General features: G+C 43.0%; 1 protein-coding gene across 1 annotated transcript in view; it reads left to right on the top strand.

Moving 5' to 3' along the window:
- The window catches only part of ADGRL4 (adhesion G protein-coupled receptor L4), a 170,949-nt gene that overhangs the window by 142,564 nt on the left and 5,744 nt on the right, over positions 1-22,641 (top strand). Inside the window, exon 14 of the mRNA XM_084852118.1 lies at positions 20,123-20,214. Within this exon, the coding sequence (XP_084708244.1) occupies positions 20,123-20,214 (92 nt within the window). The remainder of the gene's footprint in view (positions 1-20,122; positions 20,215-22,641) is intronic.

Raw genomic sequence — 22,641 nt, forward strand, 5'->3', positions numbered from 1 at the left:
TCACCGGGATAACAGGCAGGCATGGCCTTGGTGTACAAAATGAAGCAGGACAAAAGTTAATAGAGTTTTGCCAAGAGAACATGCTGATCATAGCAAACACTCTTTTCCAACAGCACAAGAGGCGACTCTACACATGGACATCACCAGATGGTCAATATCGAAATCAGATTGATTATGTCCTTTGCAGCCAAAGATGGAGAAGCTCCATACAGTCAGTAAAAACAAGACCTGGAGCTGACTGTGGCTCAGATCATGAGCTGCTTCTTGCAAAATTTCGGCTTAAATTGAAGAACGTTGGGAAAACCACTAAACCGTTCAGGTATGACCTAAATCATATCCCTTATGAATATACAGTGGAGGTGAGGAATAGATTTCAGGGATTAGACCTGATAGACAGAGTGCCTGAGGAACTATGGACGGAGGTCCGTAACATTGTTCAGGAGGCAGCAATGAAATCCATCCCAAAGAAAAAGAAATGCAAGAAAGCAAAGTGGCTGTCTGATGAGGCTTTACAAGTAGCTCACGAAAGAAGGGAAGCGAAAAGCAAGGGAGAAAGGGGAAGATATACCCAACTGAATGCAGAGTTCCAGAGAATAGCAAGGAGAGACAAGAAGGCCTTCTTAAATGAACAATGCAAAGAAATCGAGGAAAACAACAGAATGGGAAAGACTAGAGATCTCTTCAAGAAAATTGGAGATCTCAAGGGAACGTTTTGTGCAAAGACGGGCATGATAAAGGACAAAGAAGGCAGGGACCTAACAGAAGCAGATGAGATTAAGAAGAGGTGGCAAGAATACACAGAAGAACTATACAGGAAAGATCTGAATGTCCCTGATAGCCATGATAGTGCGGTCACTGAACCTGAGCCGGACATCCTAGAGAGTGAAGTCAAGTGGGCCTTAGGAAGCATTAGTAACAACAAAGCTAGCGGAGATGACAGTATTCCAGCCGAGCTATTTAAAATCCTAAAAGATGATGCTGTTAAAGTGCTGCATTCAATATGCCAACAAATCTGGAACACTCAACAGTGGCCACAAGACTGGAAAAGGTCAGTTTACATTCCAATTCCAAAGAAGGGCAACGCCAAAGAGTGTTCAAACTACCGCACAATTGCGCTCATTTCACATGCCAGCAAGGTGATGCTCAAAATCCTACAAGCTAGGCTTCAGCAGTATGCGAACCGAGAACTACTGGAAGTACAAGCTGGGTTTAGAAGAGGCAGAGGAACTAGAGATCAAATCGCCAACATTCGCTGCATCATGGAGAAAACAAGAGAATTCCAGAAAAACGTCTATTTCTGCTTCATTGACTACGCTAAAGCCTTTGATTGTGTGGATCACAACAAACTGTGGCAAATTCTTAAAGTGATGGGAGTACCAGACCACCTTACCTGTCTCCTGAGAAACCTGTACGAGGGTCAAGAAGCAAGAGTAAGAACCAGACATGGAACAACCGATTGGTTCAAAATTGGGAAAGGAGTACGACAAGGCTGCATATTGTCACCCTGCTTATTTAACTTATATGCAGAGTACATCATGAGAAATGCCGGGTTGGATGAATCAGAGGTCGGAATTAAGATTGCTGGGAGAATTATCAACAACCTCCGATATGCAGACGATACCACCCTAATGGCAGAAAGCGAAGAGGATCTAAAGAGCCTCTTGTTGAGGGTGAAAGTGGAGAGTGCAAAAACTGGTTTGAACTCCAACATTAAAAAAACTAAGATCATGGCATCTGGCCCCATCACTTCCTGGCATATAGAAGGGGAAGAAATGGAAGCAGTGACAGATTTTACTTTCTTGGGCTCCAAGATCACCGCAGACGGGGACTGTAGCCATGAAATTAAAAGACGCTTGCTCCTTGGGAGGAAAGCTATGGCCAACCTAGACAGCATAGTAAGAAGCAGAGACATCACCTTGCCGACAAAGGTCCGTCTAATCAAAGCTATGGTTTTCCCAGTAGTAATGTATGGCTGTGAGAGCTGGACTATAAGGAAGGCTGAGCGCCGAAGAATTGATGCTCTCGAACTGTGGTGCTGGAGAAGACTCTTACGAGTTCCCTGGACTGCAAGGAGGTCAAATCAGTCCATCCTAAAGGAAATCAACCCTGAGTGCTCATTGGAAGGACAGATAATGAAGCTGAAGCTCCAATATTTTGGCCACCTAATGCGAAGAGAAAACTCCCTGGAAAAGACCCTGATGCTGGGAAAGACTGAAGGCAAAAGGAGAAGGGGACGGCAGAGGATGAGATGGCTAGATAGCATCACGGATGCAATGAATATGAACTTGAGCACGCTCCGGGAGAGAGCGCAGGACAGCAAGGCCTGGCGTGCTATGGTCCATGGGGTCACGAAGAGTCGGACACGACTGAACGACTGAACAACAACAACAACAATTCATATGGGAGATGATAATGAGAGAAATCAGACAGCAGACATACCTTTCATTGTTTGACTGCCAGCTTGTGTGCAATTTTGGGCAATTAATAATTTAATTAATTAATTTTCATTTTCCAGCTTAAACTGTTGCATAGTTATCCACTTAAGTCTCTTCTATCCTGACTAAAGCAGCACTGAAGCAACATTTTTACCCACCCGTTAGCCAGAAGGCAGAACTCTTTCTCTGTTCATGCCAGATTGCACATCAGAATTCAAGCCTGTTAATTCTAACACTGATAATAAGGGTCATTGGGGAGAATGATGCCTATACAGCTGTCCTGAACATCAGACATTTTTGAAGGAGCTGTATCTAAAATGATACGTTTTTTTAAAAAAGGAAGTATATGACTAAAAAAAGCAGCAGGGGACATCTTCTCTTACACACACACACACGCACACACACACACCATCCCCGTTTTTCTAAGATTTGACTTCAGCATATAGATGGTTTCATCAATTATTGAGCGAGAGCCTGAGAAAGCAGAAAAGGGATGATTTGGGAGCTCCCGTTTTGAAGTTTTGAATGAGAAACACTCAACAGACTCAGAAGTAGTGTGTCAAAATCTTTAGAATTAGCTCTGACTGTCCTGGGCTGGCTCTTCTTTGTAGGAACAGAGAGTCACAAGGAGTCTAGTCCCTCAGCAGCTTTGATTTCAGACAGCTTTCAGTATTTTTATATCAGAGAAGGGGGAAATCACATCCTCCTCCCCCTCCTTTTGAAAAAAAATATGCTTATATTCATAGGAGTGCTTTCTGAATCCTTCCGTTACAGTGCAATATATAAAAGGATTGTTTAGACAGTGCCTGCCCCAAGCAATTTAATCTTAGTTATTGTTATAACATTCTTCCTTTCTTTGTGGGAATTTCATTTTTTTCCCAAGCAGGTCTAATGTGCTTTGTTACACATTACAAAAAAGGAAAGAACAGAGCAAACCACAAACAGAATATCTACCAAACATTCTGAGCATCATAAATACACACATTTTCATAGCTCACCTCAGTGACAGAAGGAATTAAGACTTAATTTAACAATACACCTCAAAGTAATCCCATTGAATGAAATGGGACATTTTGTGCATGATGCACTAAGACTGCAATCCCCCTAATACCCACTTACCTGGAACTAAGTCCTATTGGACTCAGTGACACTTACTTTTAAGTAGGTATGTATATGGCTTTTCTGCAAATTAAGCAAAAGTTGGGAATCATTTAATGACATATTATGCAGTACCCTCACTAGCTTTAGCAGGTATGTCCCCAAACCAGTCAGTGAGGAATAGCTGCCTACAACTCCAGTTTGAAACATGTGGCCCAGAGTACCTTCCTGACATCACTGGGACAGCACAAAGAAAAATAGCAGGAGGCAAACAGCTTAACACCTTATAAGATCAAGCACTATGCCTCCTCACCCTAAGCAAAGCCCCCAAAGTATGATTAATTGATTAGATGGATTCCATTGGGACTATGACTCAAAGTCAACACAGAGATGTTGCATATGCATTAACAGGTTTTGTGTATTTTAAAACCCTTAGCACTCAATTAAAAATTATGGTTGATTATGCTAAATCTAGAATTATTTTACATAATATCAAGCACTAATGTATATGATCCATCAGATAACATCAGGGTATTCTTCTGCTCTTTTTAAAAACACACACACACACAAATATCTTAGGGAGCAACCCTATGGCCGCTAGTCAGCGGCTAGGCAGCCATAGGATATCTGGTTGGTCAGTTCCTCGGAAACCGACCTCCCCCCACTTCTGCTCTGCCTCTGAGGCAGCGCAGAACAGTCCCATGCTCCGCGCTCACAAGAGGAGCATGGAGCAGCCAACATGGGGTGTTCCCGGGGGACATTCCAGGGCGGGGAGGGCGGAAATGTCTGTACGACACATCCAATGTGTCGTACAGCATCCTCCTCCCCCACTCTGCCCTCCCACAGCTAGACAGCCACAATCGGCTGTCTAGCCGCAAATTCAGGGCAGAAGAAGCACGGAGGGAACGATCCCCTCCGTGCTTCTCCTGCCCTGCATTGGATAGTTGGTCGTCTCCAAGTTTGGAGGCGGCTGCCTGTCTGAATAGGATTGCGCCCTTAAATACTGTTTACCTATAATCTCAATGGCTAGCACTTCAGTTAATGAACCACAGGCAGGCTTTCTTTTTGCCAAATACACATTGACCTGGTTCACATGTCGCAGACAATTCCAGGGTTGTTTAACCCATGAGTTGATGTGGGTGGGGTGCTAGGTAGAGTGAGTGTGATGCCTCCCACCCACTCACCACTTCCACTTTCAATTTACAACGCAGGAATATTACGAAAAAGGTCAGAACAGAGAAAACAACAGATCATGGGTTAACTCTGGGTTGTTTGATCCCTAAACAACCCAAATTTCCAGGTTCACATGGCATGAAACAACCCAGGAACATTAGGTATTAGAGCAATGATGCAATTTTTATTTTTTTAGAAAAGCAGCTTCAGAAGGCGTGCTTGAGAACCAAGTGATGTGGTGTGTGTGAGGAGACATTTCATTCTTTTTCCACTACCCATTTCTATATTCTCAATCCTGCCTACCCCCTCTCCCGCCCCAGTAGCTCTTTTCCTAGAGAGATTTAAAATGTATTTTAGAAGCATTCATTTGAAATTCTATAGAGAAAAAAGTGACTTGGTGAGGCAATTTGGGAGGGGGCAAATGGCCAGCATGTAAAAAGTTACACTTCTTCCTGCTATTGTTTTTCTGCTCACCATCTCCACCACCATCCCATGCTGCTTTTCTAAAAAGAAACAAAAATCAACATCATGGTCTATTATCCAGCATTGTGCATGTTGTATACCTAGCCCCTTAGCAAAACTTGCCTCCCTGCAAAAGTTGGGGGACATGTTTAGAAACTTTCTCAGCAGGGAGCTCAAGATGTAATAATGAGGGGGGAGGACAATGTTACTTTATGACAGGAGGCAACAGAGGGTTTTCCAATTTCTTCCTTCCACTAAAAAAGCGTTGCCACCGCTTGGAGCAGCGACAAAGCTGCGATGAGCAGCCCAGCAGTGTTGAAATACCCTACAGAATGGTCCCATGGGAATGATGCTTCGTCATGACGTAGCATTGTTCAGGGAGCATTTTTTCGGGGGTGGGGAAAGGTGGCCACCCCTATCGGCCAATGGGAGAACCATCTTTTTCCCAACAGTGCTCATTAGAATGACTCTGCATCATGAGCTGTGCAAGATATTGCAATGCTGCTGGGCAAATGCTGCTGATTGCAGCTCCACTAGTGCTTGAAGAGAAGGAAAAGCTTTGGGGGTGGGCTGGGGGAGTTTAAAGGAGAGTAACTAGAAAACCCTTTGCCACCTCCTCTCATACTGGTAAGCCCCAAATTAACAGATTGCATTCTGAAAGAGAACATGCCTTTTTCCATTTCCGTTTCCCCAAAATTATCAGAAACATATCGGGCAAATACTTTGTCCCAACACTAGCTCTCAGAGCTTGAAGCATTTATCTTCTTCAGAGCTATGTGAGCATATTTTAGGTGATTACGTCGCCAAGCAGAGTTAGTGATCAGCAGCACAGTGATCAGAGTTAGCGATCAGTTAGTGACACTTTTGTATTGTAACTATACTTTAACAGAGATAGGAAGTGCCACACTTTACTCTAGTTATTATTTTGTTTCAGCTTATTTATAGTGCACCCTAAAGATGATGGGGAAGTTAAAATTAGGGATATGCAGTGTGAGGAAATCTGGCCTTTTGGGGGCTTGACAGATTTTCTCCCAAGCCCCCAGCTCGGCCTGCATTCGCAAGCTAAGCCACAGGCTCCCTGCTGGAACTTGCAGACTCCCAGCCATGGCTGATCTCTGTGCGCAAGTCTCTCCTATTCCCTCCTGGGACCCGGGGGGGGGGGGAGACTTGTGTACAGTGCAGCCAGCAATGCCAACACTGATGGTGGAAATCTGCATGCTGGCCCAACTCGCCCTGTGTCGAGTCGGACCAGCTCCCAGACAAGCAAGCCGGAGTCCAAAGAGCCCAGCTGCCAAAAGCTCAGTGGACGGGATCCCCCCTGCCTGCCCCAGATGGCTTCCTCTGCCATCCCTAGTTAAAATAAAGACCTTTTCTGCCTAGGCATTTATCATGTGCTCATTCTTTAGACGACAATGTGACCCTATAGTTTCACTTCTGTTTTTTAAGAGCACTTTCCAGGGTTGTTTTTTTTAGAGTGGGGAAATCAACAACAACAACAACAAAGTATTTTCCTACTTGTGTAATTGTGATATTCTGCTATATACAGCACCATCTACAAGTTATACAGGAAGGGAAAAGCTCTTTGTGTAGAGCTCATGTCTCAATTCTGCAATGAAACTGCAAGTAGATACAGCACATTAACAGCCTCATGCAGCTCAAAATCCTGTCACAACTATTCAGTAAACTGTATGAGAAGACAAAGGAAGGGAACAAGGGAAAACCAGGGGGAAAAAACATTATTAAATCCCCCCCCCCGAATTCCTGCCTAATCCAAAATTCCAGTTTTCCTATCACTCACCCAAGACAATATATTCTGGTTATCCTGCCACCCAATGATCATCCTTACTTTCCCTTTCCTTTTTCATTAAGGTGACCCTTTACCTCACCTTACTGACATTGGATGTAGTTTCACACACGTGCACACACCATATTCCTACCAACTCTCCCATAACTAGTAACAGATAAGAGAAATGTCTAGCCTTTGAAGCTGGGGTGAGAAGATATGTAAGGTGTTCTTTTTTAAAACAAACAAACAAGCAACATCTACAGAAAACTTGCTTCAGAAAACTGCTAGATGCTTGTGGCCTTTCTTTGGATAATTCCACAACAAAGGCTATGGCTGGACAAATCAAAATTTAATTCAGCTCTTCTTCCTGTATGCCAACATAAGGCAAAAAACACATTCAAAGCCAGCTGTTTAAGCAAACTGCCAACAGAAGATGAAATAACTTGTATTCCTCAGATGTGTGCTCAATATGGAGCTGTCTGGATGTCTTACAACTCAGTCATGGATCCTAATGCAAAATCTAACACACTAGGATATCATATGGTTTTGTGATTTTCTCTGGAGGAACTTAGAATTACAATGATTCATACTTGCTGTTCTTTCCATCTGTAAACAGGCACAACAGCGTTAGTACATTGGTAGATTTCTTTGTATACTGTAGCGTTCAATAGCTTTTCATTTAAAAGATACTTTACTTTTTGTTGTTTACACAGAAAGCTGCAGAATCAAATAACCCAAAGAATATAAGAAAGCTGTGGACAGCTTTGCCTTGGCAAATACCTTTGGGATCAAGCAGTTTGAAAAGGTTTAATAAACAAATACCAATTCAAACCCCATAGCACGCCTAGTTGTAAGCTGGGGACTACAAGAATGATAACTAGAAAGAATCCCGACTTCATAACTGAAAAGAATTTGGATTCACCTTCTCATAACTTGAGAATCTAGAGTCAGTCAGGTCACTGTTGCTGTAATGCCATCTGTCCACCTCTCTCTAGCAAGACTTCCTAATTATATGCATTTCCCTGAGAGCCCAGAAGCTTTTCTTTTTGGAACTCCACTCACATTGAGGGTAGGTTTGTCTGCTGTTCGAGACTAGCCCTCTCTCAAGAACTCTCATTGGCTCTCATGGATGTCTGGTTAAGCTTAATTTTCCTGGCTTCTCACCCCAAAGGGATAATGCTATTGTAACTTTTACCTACTCAGCTACTAACCAATACTCTGCTATTCCTGCCCTCCCTTATTCTTTCTCAAAAAAAAAATCTCCTATCACCTGTTTTACCATATGAAGGATTCACATTACCCTTTCCCCCAGAAATAGGTGCAGTGGAGAGTTTTGCTGTTGATGTTGAGATCCAAGGCACCTAAACATATAACAATACATTTCAGTCTAATGTATATTGTAGCCAATGTAGATTTTACATTCACATTACAGATAAGCAAAAAGCAAAAAGTACTTCAGGAGAGCAATCCTATGGCCCCTACATGGCATCTGAGGGGCCCCAGAATGCAGGGCATCTCCCCCCCCAGCCATAGACAAAGCTATGACCTCAGAGGGGGAAATCCAAGGGAAGATTTACCCCACCCCACCCTTCCCAGCTGCTGCAGAAAGTTCCTCTCCCAATGTCTGAGCTCCAACCTTGGGAAGAGGATGGAGAGGGAGGGGGGGTGCTAGTGGGCAGGGCAGGGAGAGCAGAGACCATGAATCCACCAGATTCACAGGCCTCTCAGGTCCTGCCCCGCCCCCAGCAAGGTAAGAGAGTTAGACAGCTCATCTAAGTTCAAATGCATTTCAGGAGAAATGGCAGGCAGAAAGGCATCTGTCATTCCTCCCATCCTGCCTGACCTTTTGACAGAGTTTAGGATGAATCCCTTCATCTAGTGAGAATCAATCTAATAGGATTGTGCCCTTAGTGTTGTATCCAATGTAAGTAAACTCATTGAAATGAATGGGAGTTAGATTATCGCTGGATACAAACCACTGGATTCAGCCCTTAGTGTTGATGTAAGGATCTAAAGCCTCTGGATTAGTAGTGTCATTTCTTTGCCCTATATAGTGGATTTCTTTATATTAGCCCTGTTTAGGGATTTAGTAGCTACAGATTTTGCATATGAGTAGATTGGAGCAACAGTATCCATCCCCAACCTTCATGTATTTGTTCGAATGCCTGAATGGAGCCCCTGCACGTACGATGTGGTGTTCAGTTGTTCAAATTAATGGATGTACATCAGAGATGGAGCTAAACACCTGACCAGCGCTAGAGAGCCACTATACATAGAAGTGGCACTGGGGCACAACTGACGCTGCTTTTGTATGGCTTCCATTCATAAGTGACTGTGTTCTTTAGGAATTTCCATTTGTTTCAGTGGGGCTTAGGCAGGAGACTTTGCCAATGGATTGTGCCCCTGCCCCATGGGTCAGATCACTGAATGTCCCATTCTAGCATCATTAACGGCATCCAGAAGTCAGCACCTGATACAGTCACACCACCATGCCTCGTGAAACAATAATTTAGCAGTAGGCATTACAGTAAACAATCATAATGATCAACACCACCCAGAATGAATCCAATAGCAGATTATGCAAGTAGTTCTTATGCAAATAGAAAATCACACCATTGGGACCATAATTACATGGGTGGCTTTGGGGTAAAAGCTACATTATTTTGTATAAGAGAAACATGAATATGCCATGTATATGTGATTGTACAGAAAAATTGAAGACTTTTCCTTCATCAAACAATAGGAATTAGTTGGCTCTTGTCCAACAGCATCTTGTTTTTATGAGTGCTCTTAGTGTATGTGAAATGCAGAGAATTATAGTTTCCAACTTTATTTCTCCCTTTCGTATACTGCAACTTCTCACCCACTTACAGCAGATGGTCTAAGACCACAAACGAAAAACAGGTGGGGTGACCCTCCTCTCTAAAAATATACAATGGTTATTGAAAGCTGTTAGTTAAAGACTTAAGAACTTCTAAAAGACATCTGTACATTCCAACCAGCCATGAAAATCTACATTTTTTTCATATATTGATAAATGGTGTATCATATATCAGGTATGTCATAGTTAAGACCACATAGAGGCATAAAAAATCATCTTTCCGATAGATAATTTCATATTGATAGCTAAACCCTATTTGTTCAGTCGTTCAGTTGTGTCTGACTCTTCGTGACCCCATGGACCATAGCACGCCAGCCCTTCCTGTCCTGCGCTGTCTCCCGGAGTGTGCTCAAGTTCATATTCATTGCATCAGTGATGCTATCTAGCCATCTCATCCTCTGCCGTCCCCTTCTCCTTTTGCCTTCAGTCTTTCCCAGCATCAGGGTCTTTTCCAGAGAGTTTTCTCTTCGCATTAGGTGGCCAAAATATTTCAGCTTCAGTATCTGTCCTTCCAATGAGCAGTCAGGGTTGATTTCCTTTAGGATTGACTGATTTGACCTCCTTGCAGTCCAGGGGACTCGTAAGAGCCTTCTCCAGCACCACAGTTCGAAAGCATCAATTCTTCGAAATTGTTAAATCCTTGATCAAGGTGATTTCCTTTGTAGCAGGCACTTCTATAATTTAGGGTTCTTCAAGTTAAGTACAGACATTGACTCTGGAGGTACCATGGCAATACTCCCTATGGGGTTTTAAACCCTACTTGAACATAGGTTCTGTCTGAAAAAGAGCACACTTCTGGACTTTTCTAAAGAGCACAGAGTTTACTTTATATTTGGCCTTTATTTTCAAGAAATTTCTCCTTCTCTGAGGGGTGGAGGCAGTTTCAGATTTCATCAGAAATCTTGTGCCTTAGGTAGAGTAGTAGATAGATTACTTCTAACTTCTCTGCACATTTTCTCACATCTCCCTGGTAACCAGCCACACTCACTCCCATTCTAGATCCCCTCCCTCCTAGCCAATATGAACTGGGCACATGTAAAACAAACCCTATGAGTTTCCATAGGATAAAATGTGCCCCCAGAATATCACATTTTAAAGAAAAACTACAAGCATGTTATGCTACTACTAGGGCTAAGCACAAACTACACCACCCCTGATCTGACACAACAACTCATTTCCCCAAAGACACAGTTGTTCAGTCTTTAAGTCATGTCTGACTCTTTGTGACCCCATGGACCATAGCACACCAGGCCTTCCTGTCCTGCGCTCTCTCCCGGAGTGTGCTCAAGTTGCGGTGATGCTATCTAGCCATCTCATCCTCTGCCGTCCCCTTCTCCTTTAGCCTTCAATCTTTCCCAGCATCAGGGTCTTTTCCAGTGACTTTTCTCTTCGCATTAGGTGGCCAAAATATTTGAGCTTCAGCTTCAGTATCTGTGGGCCTCGTGTGGCGCAGAGTGGTAGGCGGCAGTATTGCAACCGAAACTCTCCCCACAACCTGAGTTCGATCCCAGCAGAAGCTGGGTCCAAGGTAGCTGGCTCAGGTCGACTCAGCCTTCCATCCTTCCGAGGTCGGTAAAATGAGTACCCAGCTTGCTGGGGGAAAGGTAGTCACGACTGGGGAAGGCAATGGCAAACCACCCCGCTACAGTCTGCCATGAAAATGCCAGCATAAGCGGCGTCCCTCTAGGGGTCAGTAATGACCCGGTGCTTGCACAGGAGGAACCTTTCCTTTTTTTTCCCTTCAGGATCTGTCCTTCCAATCAGCAGTCAGGGTTGATTTCCTTTAGGATGAACTGATTTGACCTCCTTGCAGTCCAGGGGACTCGTAAGAGTCTTCTCCAGCACCACAGTTCGAAAGCATCAATTCTTCTGCGCTCAGCCTTCCTTATAGTCCAGCTCTCACAGCCATACATTACTACTGGGAAAACCATAGCTTTGATTAGACGGACCTTTGTCGGCAAGGTGATGTCTCTGCTTCTTACTATGCTGTCTAGGTTTGCCATAGCTTTCCTCCCAAGGAGCAAGCGTCTTTTAATTTCATGGCTACAGTCACTGTCTGCAGTGATCTTGGAGCCCAAGAAAATAAAATCTGTCACTGCTTCCATTTCTTCCCCTTCTATATGCCAGGAAGTGATGGGGCCAGATGCCATGATCTTAGTTTTTTTAATGTTGAGTTTCAAACCAGCTTTTGCACTCTCCTCTTTCACCCTCAACAAGAGGCTCTTTAGATCCTCTTCGCTTTCTGCCATTAGGGTGATATCGTCTGCGTATCTGAGGTTGTCGATAATTCTCCCGGCAATCTTAATTCCGACCTGTGATTCATCCAACCTGGTGTTTCTCATGATGTACCCTGCATATAAGTTAAATAAGCAGGGCGACAATATGCAGCCTTGTTGTACTCCATTCCCAATTTTGAACGAATCGTTTGTTCCATGTCCGGTTCTTACTGTTGCTTCTTGACCCTCATACAGGTTTCTCAGGAGACAGGGAAGGTGGTCTGGTACTCCCATCTCTTTAAGAATTTGCCACAGTTTGTTGTGATCCACACAATCAAAGGCTTTAGCGTAGTCAATGAAGCAGAAATAGACATTTTTCTGGAATTCTCTTGCTTTCTCCATGATCCAGCAAATGTTGGCGATTTGATCTCTAGTTCCTCTGCCTCTTCGAAACCCAGCTTATACTTCCGGTAGTTCTCGGTTCGCATGATGCTGCTGAAGCCTAGTTTGTAGGATTTTGAGCATAACCTTGCTGCCGTGTGAAATGAGCGCAATTGTACGGTAGTTTGAACACTCTTTGACATTGCCCTTCTTTGGAATTGGAATGTAAACTGACCTTTTCCAGTCTTGTGGCCACTGTAAGTGTTCCCAATGTGTTGGCATATTGAGTGCAGCACTTTAACAGCATCATCTTTTAGGATTTTAAATCGCTCAGCTGGAATACTGTCATCTCCGCTAGCTTTGTTGTTAGTAATGCTTCCTAAGGCCCACTTGACTTCACTCTCCAGGATGTCCAGCTCAAGTTCAGTGACTGCACTATCATGGCTATCAGGGACATTCAGATCTTTCCTGTATAGTTCTTCTGTGTATTCTTTCCACCTCTTCTTAATCTTATCTGCTTCTGTTAGGTCCCTGCCTTCTTTGTCCTTTATCATGCCCGTCTTTGCACAGAACGTTCCCTTGAGATCTCCGATTTTCTTGAAGAGATCTCTAGTCTTTCCCATTCTGTTGTTTTCCTCGATTTCTTTGCATTGTTCATTTAAGAAGGCCTTCTTGTCTCTCCTTGCTATTCTCTGGAACTCTGCATTCAGTTGGATATATCTTCCCCTTTCTCCCTTGCTTTTCGCTTCCCTTCTTTCCCCAGCTACTTGTAAAGCCTCATCAGACAGCCACTTTGCTTTCTTGCATTTCTTTTTCTTTGGGTGGATTTCATTGCTGCCTCCTGAACAATGTTACAGACCTCCGTCCATAGTTCCTCAGGCACTCTGTCTATCAGGTCTAATCCGTTAAATCTATTCCTCACCTCCACTGTATATTCATAAGGGATATGATTTAGGTCATACCTGAATCGTTTAGTGGTTTTCCCTACGTTCTTCAATTTAAGCCAAAATTTTGCAACAAGAAGCTCATGATCTGAGCCACAGCCAGCTCCAGGTCTTGTTTTTACTGACTGTATAGAGCTTCTCCATCTTTGGCTGCAAAGGACATAATCAATCTGATTTCGATATTGACCATCTGGTGATGTCCATGTGTAGAGTCGCCTCTTGTGCTGTTGGAAAAGAGTGTTTGCTATGATCAGCATGTTCTCTTGGCAAAACTCTATTAGCCTTTGTCCTACTTCATTTTGTACACCAAGGCCATGCTTGCCTGTTATCCCGGGATTTCTTGACTTCCTACTTTAGCATTCCAACCCCCTATTATGAAAAGGACATCTTTTTTTGGTGTTAACTCTAGAAGATGTTGTAGGTCTTCATAGAACTGATCAACTTCAGCTTCTTCGGCCTCAGTGGTTGGGGCATAGACTTGAATTACTGTGATGTTGAATGGTTTGCCTTGGATTCGTACTGAGATCATTCTATCATTTTTGAGATTGTACCCCAGTACTGCTTTTCCCACCCTTTTATTGACTATGAGTGCTACTCCATTTCTTCTAAGGGATTCTTGCCCACAGTAGTAGATATAATGGTCACCTGAATTAAATTCACCCATGCTTATCCATTTTAGTTCACTGATTCCCACAGTACAAATGAAGAAACCCAGCAAAGTTGATAGGGGAAAAAACTCCCTGACAACAGCTGTGTCGACCTGCTGGAGATCACTTCTTAAATTGAAACTCCTATAAATAAGCCATTTCTTACCCTTTCTACCTCAAAATTGGCACAGACCTATCCTATAGTGCCAAGTTTCAGATCAATCCTGAAGAAAGCCATTTTCTGATTATTAGCCATAAAACCTGCTGCCCCCTAATTTCTGGTTATAATGGTAGAATGTGATTTAATTGACTCACCCTTAACCAGTGGTGCAGTTAGGGCTGGATCTCGGGGCCAACATCTAGCAGCCTGCAGCCGGGGGTGGGGGGATGAGCACCCACAGAGAAGCAGGTGCAGAAGCAAACTCCATTTTATTCTTTTAGTCATGATGGTGCTATGATTTAAGTGAGTTTTAAAATGCCAAGCTGCACACGTGCAGAGTGTTTTTGTTTTTAATCAGGGTTGACAAACAGTTTTGTGGTTGTTCTAATGTATCAAGAATGTAGAAACACTTTTGAAGTATGGAATGGCAGTTGGAACAATGGGAGAGGGAGAAATGTTAGTTGAGTGCTTCACAACTGAAGTAATCCAGATGCCATCTAAAGACCAGAATCTAAAATTACCTAGCTGCACAACTGTCTTTATCAAAAGGGCACACCTGTGGCCCTATAATAATGGTTCTAAAAACCATCTCTGCTTTAGATAATATCTGTCTACTCACTTAACTAATTCTGTCTTCTCACTTAACTCTCAGCTTAACTAACTCTGGCTCCTAATTACTTTCATTGTCTCTCTCCATCCTAACTCAATTAACTGCTCCTGAACTCTCACTGTCTCTGCTCCATTTCTACCTAACTTTCTCCACCCTTCATTCCATTCTGGCCTCTGCTGTCAGTTACTCTTTCACTCTGCTAAGGCGGAGAATCCATGAAAACCACTTCCCTCTTGCATGAGTGGGAAGTGAGAGCACCTGTGCCATGACTCACCGATCTCTGGATCCAACAGACTGATAGCACAAAAGGACCAGTAAAGAAGCTGAAATTTAATTCCTAGTTAGTTCCTTCGATGTCAAGCACTATCTGTGGCCTTAGAACAGGTTGATAAGATAGAACTACACCAGATGATCTGATGGATGCTACATAATTAAGATGTCTAAGGTGCAATCCTATGCATGTTTAGACAGAAAAAAGTCCTACAACTAAACATGCATAGAGTTGAACCCCTAGACTCCTGAAAAGGTGTACATTTCTGCTTTAAAGCTATCCTGGGTATTCCCTCTGTGTTCCTGCTGAAATCCCACCCCTTAATGCAGGGGTAAGGAACTTATGGCCCTCCACATGTTTTGCCCTACAACTCCCATCAACCCCAGCCACCATAACCAATGGTGAGGAGAGTTGTAAGCCAACACATTTGGAGGGCCACAAGCTCCCCACCCCTGCTTCAATGAGAGCATTGAGGCCGAACATAATCCCAGCTGAAAAATAAAGTGAATTCTTTGATCAATGATGATGATTAACATTTCTATACCACCCCATAGCCGATGCCTTCTGAGTGGTTTACAGAAATTCAAACATTAAAATACAATATACAAAGTTAAAAAGCCATTTACATATAACACAGAGACAGTATGCACAAAGACAACATGTAACTAATAACAACTTTGAACAGTCAGTCATCACCAAAGACAGATCCGGGACCGATTAAAAACTCATCCTGTGCTGTCAAATGCCTGAAAGAAGAGGAAGGTCTTAACCTGATGCCAAAAAAGATAACAAGGTTGGCACCAAGCAGTCTTCATCAGGGAGATTGTTCCACAGGTGGGGCAAGGGGCCACCCACTGAGAAGGCCCTTTCCCTCATTGCCACCTTCCGAGCTTCCTTTGGAGGAGGCACCAGGGGAGGACCATAGATGTTGAATGTAGAGTATGGGTAGCTTCATTTCGGGGGAGGCGCTCTATCAGGTATTGCGGTCCCAAACCGTGTAGGGCTCTATAGGTTAAAAACAGCACCTTGAATTGAGCTGAATCACCAGAATATATGTCATACAAAGCAAACCTACATATAATTATCATAAATGTCAACTTGATCATATAATTAACTATGAAAACTGCTTGTTTCAGAGGTATCCTAGGTCAGAATGTTAAATGTAAGTAGCTTCAGAAAATCTCTCATGCAAAGTAGTGGAGAATTAATTCTGAAAGCAACTAAGCCATATTCTGGCATTTGCCTGAACTCATGAGGGCTAAAAGTGTGTAGAGGGATGGTACTGCACACTCTGACCTAGGGATGTCACAAGCATCTGGTTTGGGGCTTGAGGTCAGTGGGTTCCCACCAACTCAGCCTCCAGGACACCAGTCTGTGACCACCACACTCGCCCAACTCGGCGCACACCAAGTCAGGCAAGCGCAATGGTCCCTGATGCTCCACCAAGCTGCAATTTTGTGCAAATCAGTTGCTCAGCCTTTGTTATAAATCATGATTCTGCACAAATGGCAGCCATAAAGAGGCCATTATATGCAAAATTACAGATGCAACCATTTATGCCTGTAATATTACATAAATGGGCCTCTTTACGGCCACCATTTGCGCAGAATCATGACTTATGGAAAAGGCTGAGCAACTGTTTTTCACAAAATGGTTGCTTGGTGAAGGAGCATGAGGCTGTGCGCCACTTGCCAGGTGCCCGCAGACCACCCAGCTTTTTGGCGCATGCCATGAACAGGGTCAGCTAGAAAGCAGGGGCCCAGTGAGCAGCACGGGATGGGGTGTGTTCGCCCATCCCTACTCTGGCCCTGCAGGTCAAGGCTCTGAAGAAGAAAGATGGTCAAACACAAAACTTTGAAGCCATGGGGAGATCACTGGTACAAAGCATCTTTTGCTTCCCAGCCTCCAATGGACACCTTATATCTGTCCGGGCCCTCTGCTGGTGGTATGGGCAACATATATTTGACCACCTGTGTGGAATACTGGCTGCTGCTCATGGCAGGACTCCACACCAGGTGATTTCACCACTCCTTTCCCTGCTCACATTGAACTTAAAGCTGAAAGTTCTCAAGTGAAAATATTCTGCTTAGCCTTAGATGGTATCTGGTGAATTTATTTATCTGTAGAAGCAGTTTCATCCTTACCAAGGGAGTGAGATCAGGGCCGCTTGAAGGTGAAGGTATGAAAAGGTCTATGCATGTACAAATGCCCTTGATTAGGCTTTGTGCAATCATGAACATTTGAATAAGCAGTCGAGCAAACAACGTCTATTTCTTTCTTTTTATTTATTTGTAAAATGTATATCCTATCACAATACACAATATATCATTATAAAACCAATAAAAATGCACAGCAACTAGCCAGTATCACCACTGGGTTGCCACCACTGAGGAGGCCCTATTATGAGTTCTGGAAGTCCAGACTTTGTTAGGTGATGATATAACCACAAGTGCCTCCCTGTCAGAGCTCAATTCATAGGCAGCAAGATACAGGGAAAGGCAGTTTGTATTGTCAAGGCTCTTTTACACCTTCATCTGAACACAAGGCAGGTCAGCGTCCATAAGAAGACATGATCTTGTTACCCCCTGTATGTACATTCAGTTGAATATAGAGATCTGTGAATTTAAAAAATGTGAGCTTACCAAGGTTCTAGGAATTCCAGCCTTGAAGACAGTTCTGACTCCTATCAAACTGCAAGCTTTAACTATTTCTTGTTGCATGAAAAATTGTTCTTATTTTTAAAATGTATGAATTTATTGTGCATTTTAGTCCTATTGACTAAAGCATATTTCTGCATATTTTTCAAAGGTATGAGTTTTAATGCAATTTTTCTAGTGCACACACTTTTGAACACTTTTTTGTTGTTGTTCTGCAAATCACATCACAAGCTCACAAAGGTATGGACTTATACCGCAGATTGCATTTGAGTCCACAATCAGTAACAGGAGTTGTGAACAGGGTAAATTCTGGTCCTGTTCTGGTAAATTTACAGGGTAAATTCTGGTCCTAAACAAATTTCTCATACTTTGCTGGTGGAATATGTGAAAAGGACCAAAGTGGACCTGGGTGAAGGAAACTCAGGCAGTGTTTCTTCATCTTGAGAATGTTATACATACACGAGTAGTGTCCCAACTTTCATCAGTGAAGCATTGGAGAGTATGAAGGTGTTGAGGTGCTCTTTTGTGTATTAGCATAACTTTTATAAAACACCAAAGCCCACTTCAGAAGCAGCCTTCTGGCAAACGTTGTCCAAGGAGAATGCTGTTATTATTGGTGGAGGTGCAGGCAAACTCTAGAATATAAAGGTTTTGTTTTTTTAAAAAAAAAATCTATATTGGTATACTGTTGCTTGTGGATATTATTTCGTGAAGAATTGGTGCTTGTGAATATCTGATCAGACACCTTTATTTACTTCAAACACTCGCATCACTTTATTGAGCAAATGTCACAGACACCTAGCCTAGCTAGGAACACCCTGCTTCTTTCTTCTCAAGTCTTCATGACTTGAGTGCGGGAGCTACTTCATCTTAAGGTGAGACGCACCTATTCTATATCTCAGTGTAGGGTATTATATTTATATCCACCAAAATAGTTTTTTTAAAAAAATTACATAATATATGCTCAACAGTAGAAATGTCACAGAGACTGTAGTTTCCGGGCTCAGGTACAAATCTGGTGGTTTGTGATGTTGACCTCAAAGAGGATGTGAGCATTACAAGCCCTGAATTCTCTTCTGGCTCAGATGAAAATCTGAACCAAATAAGAATTGCTGGTGTAAACCCCTTCCCACCCTCTCCCCAACCTGCTTGTCCCCTCCTTTTAAACTCTACTTACTGGACAGGCCAATGGCAATAACAGGGGCAGCAGCAATGTGTTCTGGCTACAGGGAGAGGAAAGGATGCAGTTTCTCTCTTTATTCTCTCCAGCACCTGGAGTATTACTTTGCAGTGCACCAGTGCAAAGGACCCTGGTGGCTTTTGGGAAATTCAGCTTTCCCAAGAGCCCCCAAGGCCTTTGATTTGGTATGTGTTTCTGCATAGTGCACTAGGCATCAGAGAGGGGAGGAAGTTAAAGACCTCCTTCCTTCCTTGGCCCTGCAGCTGGAATGCAGTTATTATACTACAGCTACCACCACCATCTCAGCTAGTAAGAAATAGGTTCAGAGGGCTGGGTGATTAGAAGGAAGGGGAGCTGCAGCCTCGAGGGGGCTCTGTCTCAGAAATCAGCCAAGTTTATGTGAAAAAGCCAATTCTAGCTACTGAGCAGTGATTTGACTCATGTCATGCTGGCTTTGTGTAACTATAGCTGGCTATTTTACTTAAACTGCATTTGGCATATATTCTCACAAATGAATGCCTCTCTCTCTTACAGGCGGTTGCATACTTTCTGGACCATTGCTTGTTCTTAGTTAGTGAAACAAATGAAAAGTTTAATACCCAGTCCACAGTACATTACCCTTTTACAACTGTTACTTTTGAGACATGTCATGAAGTCCTTCCAGATATTTATCTTGTAACTTTTACCCAAAAATTTCAGTGTAGTTAGTTTAGCTTATTAAGTTTATGTATCACTTCACACAACCGAAAGGAGTCTTGAAGCAATTTACAAAAGAGTAATAAAAAAAATACAATATCCAGCAACATATTCACTAACCCCATGCAAATTTATGAAGTATCTATCTAAAAGATTCGGAACTAATGTTATTTTTCAGGTAATAGCATGTATGTGATAGAAATATCTTTGAATGAGGTATCTGTATAATTTTTATTTAGGTGAAATATACCATTCATACACATACTTCGGGGGGGGGGGGGAACTACAGAGATTTACCAATAAATTCAGTAAACATTTGCAGACTGCTGGTATTTATACACTTGAATGAATATAGAGTTACAATCCTCTTTGGCCTATGTATTCTTTGTTGTTTAATATAAATGGATCAGAGTGGCTTTTTCATCTCGACACTGCAAAAACTGTTTAATTGTTTGCTTTAAACAGGAAAATAGTGCTATACTTCCAGCAACTATCATGCTAAACTAAAAAAACTATTTTTTCCAGGTTAATTTGATGGCTTTTGGTGTCATTATCTATAAGGTTTTTCAACAAACAGCCATGCTAAAGCCAGAAGTTAGCTGCTATGAAAACATAAGGTAAATTTTAACATTGACAATTTTTTAAAAAGTGTAAGTTGATTTTAATGTTGTTACACCAAATGTAAAAGGAGAAGGGGATGGCAGAGGATGAGATGGCTAGATAGTATCACTGATGCAATGAATATGAACTTGAGCACACTCCGGGAGAGAGCGCAGGACAGCAAGGCCTGGCGTGCTATGGTCCATGGGGTCACGAAGAGTCGGACACGACTGAACAACAACAACACCAAATGTAATCCTTTAAATTGAAGCAATTGTTTGCTGTTTAATAAGAAGGAAACTATATCTTCTATTGTATTAAGGAATTTGTCTTGCTAACAAATGTATAAGGGCGCAATCCTATACATCACTACTCAGACATAGGCCCCATTGAATGCAGTAGGATTTACTGTCAGCCTAGCAGTGCAATCTTGGACATGTCTATTTGGAAATAAGTGCCAGACAGTTCAATGGGATTTACTCCAAGGTAAATGTGTTTAGGGTAGGGATGGACAAATCTGCCAATTTCAGTTTCTCATTTTTCCAATCTTAAGTTGGATTTGTCTTGAACTTTAAGAATTTTCCCAGTCTTGAGTTTGGCTTGTCCAGAACATTGAAATGTTTTGTGTGTGTTTTTTTTTAAACAGTTTGCATGAAAATTCATAAGTATTTTTGTGCACATTTCTCCTAGGACATGCTTTTTTGCATGCTTTTTTGCCTAATACACACATTTTTGCAAGCAAATTTGATGATACAATGCATTTTAAGATTATTTTCCCTAATATACACATTTTTGTACACATGTTTTGACTGGAAAACTCCACTGCAAAATTCAGAGGAGGAGGATAATTTCACTGAAGCAAAAATATCTCTATAAAGTTTAAAGTGCCAGGAAACTTGAGTAAAAATTACTAAGGCTTTGCACGGACCATCTGCTTTGCTTTGGATGCCACTTCAGACTCTGCAAATCAGCCCCGCTTCAACTCGGACCAGATCAGACCCATTCCGCTTCAACTCTTTCCCCTCTACTTGAAATGCAAGTTCCCCTCTACTCAGCACTGGTTAGGCCTCATCTGGAGTACTGTGTCCAATTCTGGGCACCACATTTAAAGAAGAATGCAGACAAACTGGAGAGGGTTCAATGGAGGGCAATAAAGATGACGAGGGGACTGGGAACAAAGCCCTATGAGGAGAGACTGAAAGAACTGGGCATGCTTAGCTTTGAAAGGAGAAGACTGAGGGGAGATGTGATAGCACTCTTCAAGTACTTGAAAGGCTGTCACAGAGAGGAAGGCCAGGATCTCTTCTCGATCATCCCAGAGTGCAGGACACAGAGTAATGGGCTCAAGTTACAGGAAGCCAGATTCTGGCTGAACATCAGGACATCAGGAAAAACGTCCTGACTATTAGAGCAATACCACAATAGAACCAATTACCTAGGGAGGTAGTGGGCTCTCCCACACTGGAGGCATTCAAGACGAGGCTGGACAGCCATCTGTCAGGGATGCTTTGACTTGGAGCAGAAGGTTGGACTCGATGGTCTTATAGGCCCCTTCCAGCCCTACTATTCTGTGCTTCTGTGACTCACTTCCGGATCCAAAGTGAGATTTGGATATCCGGATCACTTTGGGCATTTTCCCATTGAATTGCATGGGAAAACACAAATGGTCATAACTTTTTCAGTTTTCATGATAAATACATGAAACGTGGGAACCTCTCTGCTGACATGGAGGGAATCCCACCCACCAAATTTCAGACAGTTTGGTGCAGTACCTTTTGTGCTAGGTGCAGCAGAAATATTATTTTTTCCACAAAACTCTCAAAGCAAAGAGCTATACCTCTCAGCCCCACGCTCCACCTCCTCCTGCCTGCTCGGCTGTCAAGAACTGCTAACTGTCTCCTGCTCATGAGGAGGAGACAGCTAGCGAGCAGCAGGGACATGCGCTGCGCCTCCTCCTCCTCCTGCCTGGGTGATTGTGTCTATGTGGACACAAACTTATATGCAAATAGTGCTGTGAATAGCCCATATACTCAAGATCCATGGCACTTTTTGCATCTAAGTCTATGTGCACATAGACTTCCAATTGCCATGTTTTTTAAAACATGGCAATCGTGGCAGAGGCAGAGGGACTGGTGAGCAGAGCAGGGGCTGGGGGGGAGGCATCTGGAGAACCCAGATGGGGGTGGATTCACACATCCCTAAGTAACACCACCAGAATGATCTCTGTCTCTGAAACACAGGTGTTTTTCTGCAGTTATTCAACCTTCCCCCCACCATCCTTCACCACTGTCACTGATTGGAGATTGCTGGGTTATGTTCAGCCCTGATTTGGCAACTAGAGCTTCCATTCGCTAAAGCTCCCTCCTCCTCCTCCTCCCTCCTTCCCCCCTCCCTCCTCCTCAACCCCTCACTGAACTTTCTCAAGTTCATACCAGGCTTTCTGG

Source organism: Heloderma suspectum, chromosome 4, assembly GCF_057233095.1.
Source record: "Heloderma suspectum isolate Gila_16-S chromosome 4, 16-S_ref, whole genome shotgun sequence".
Taxonomy (NCBI): Eukaryota; Metazoa; Chordata; class Lepidosauria; order Squamata; family Helodermatidae; genus Heloderma; species Heloderma suspectum.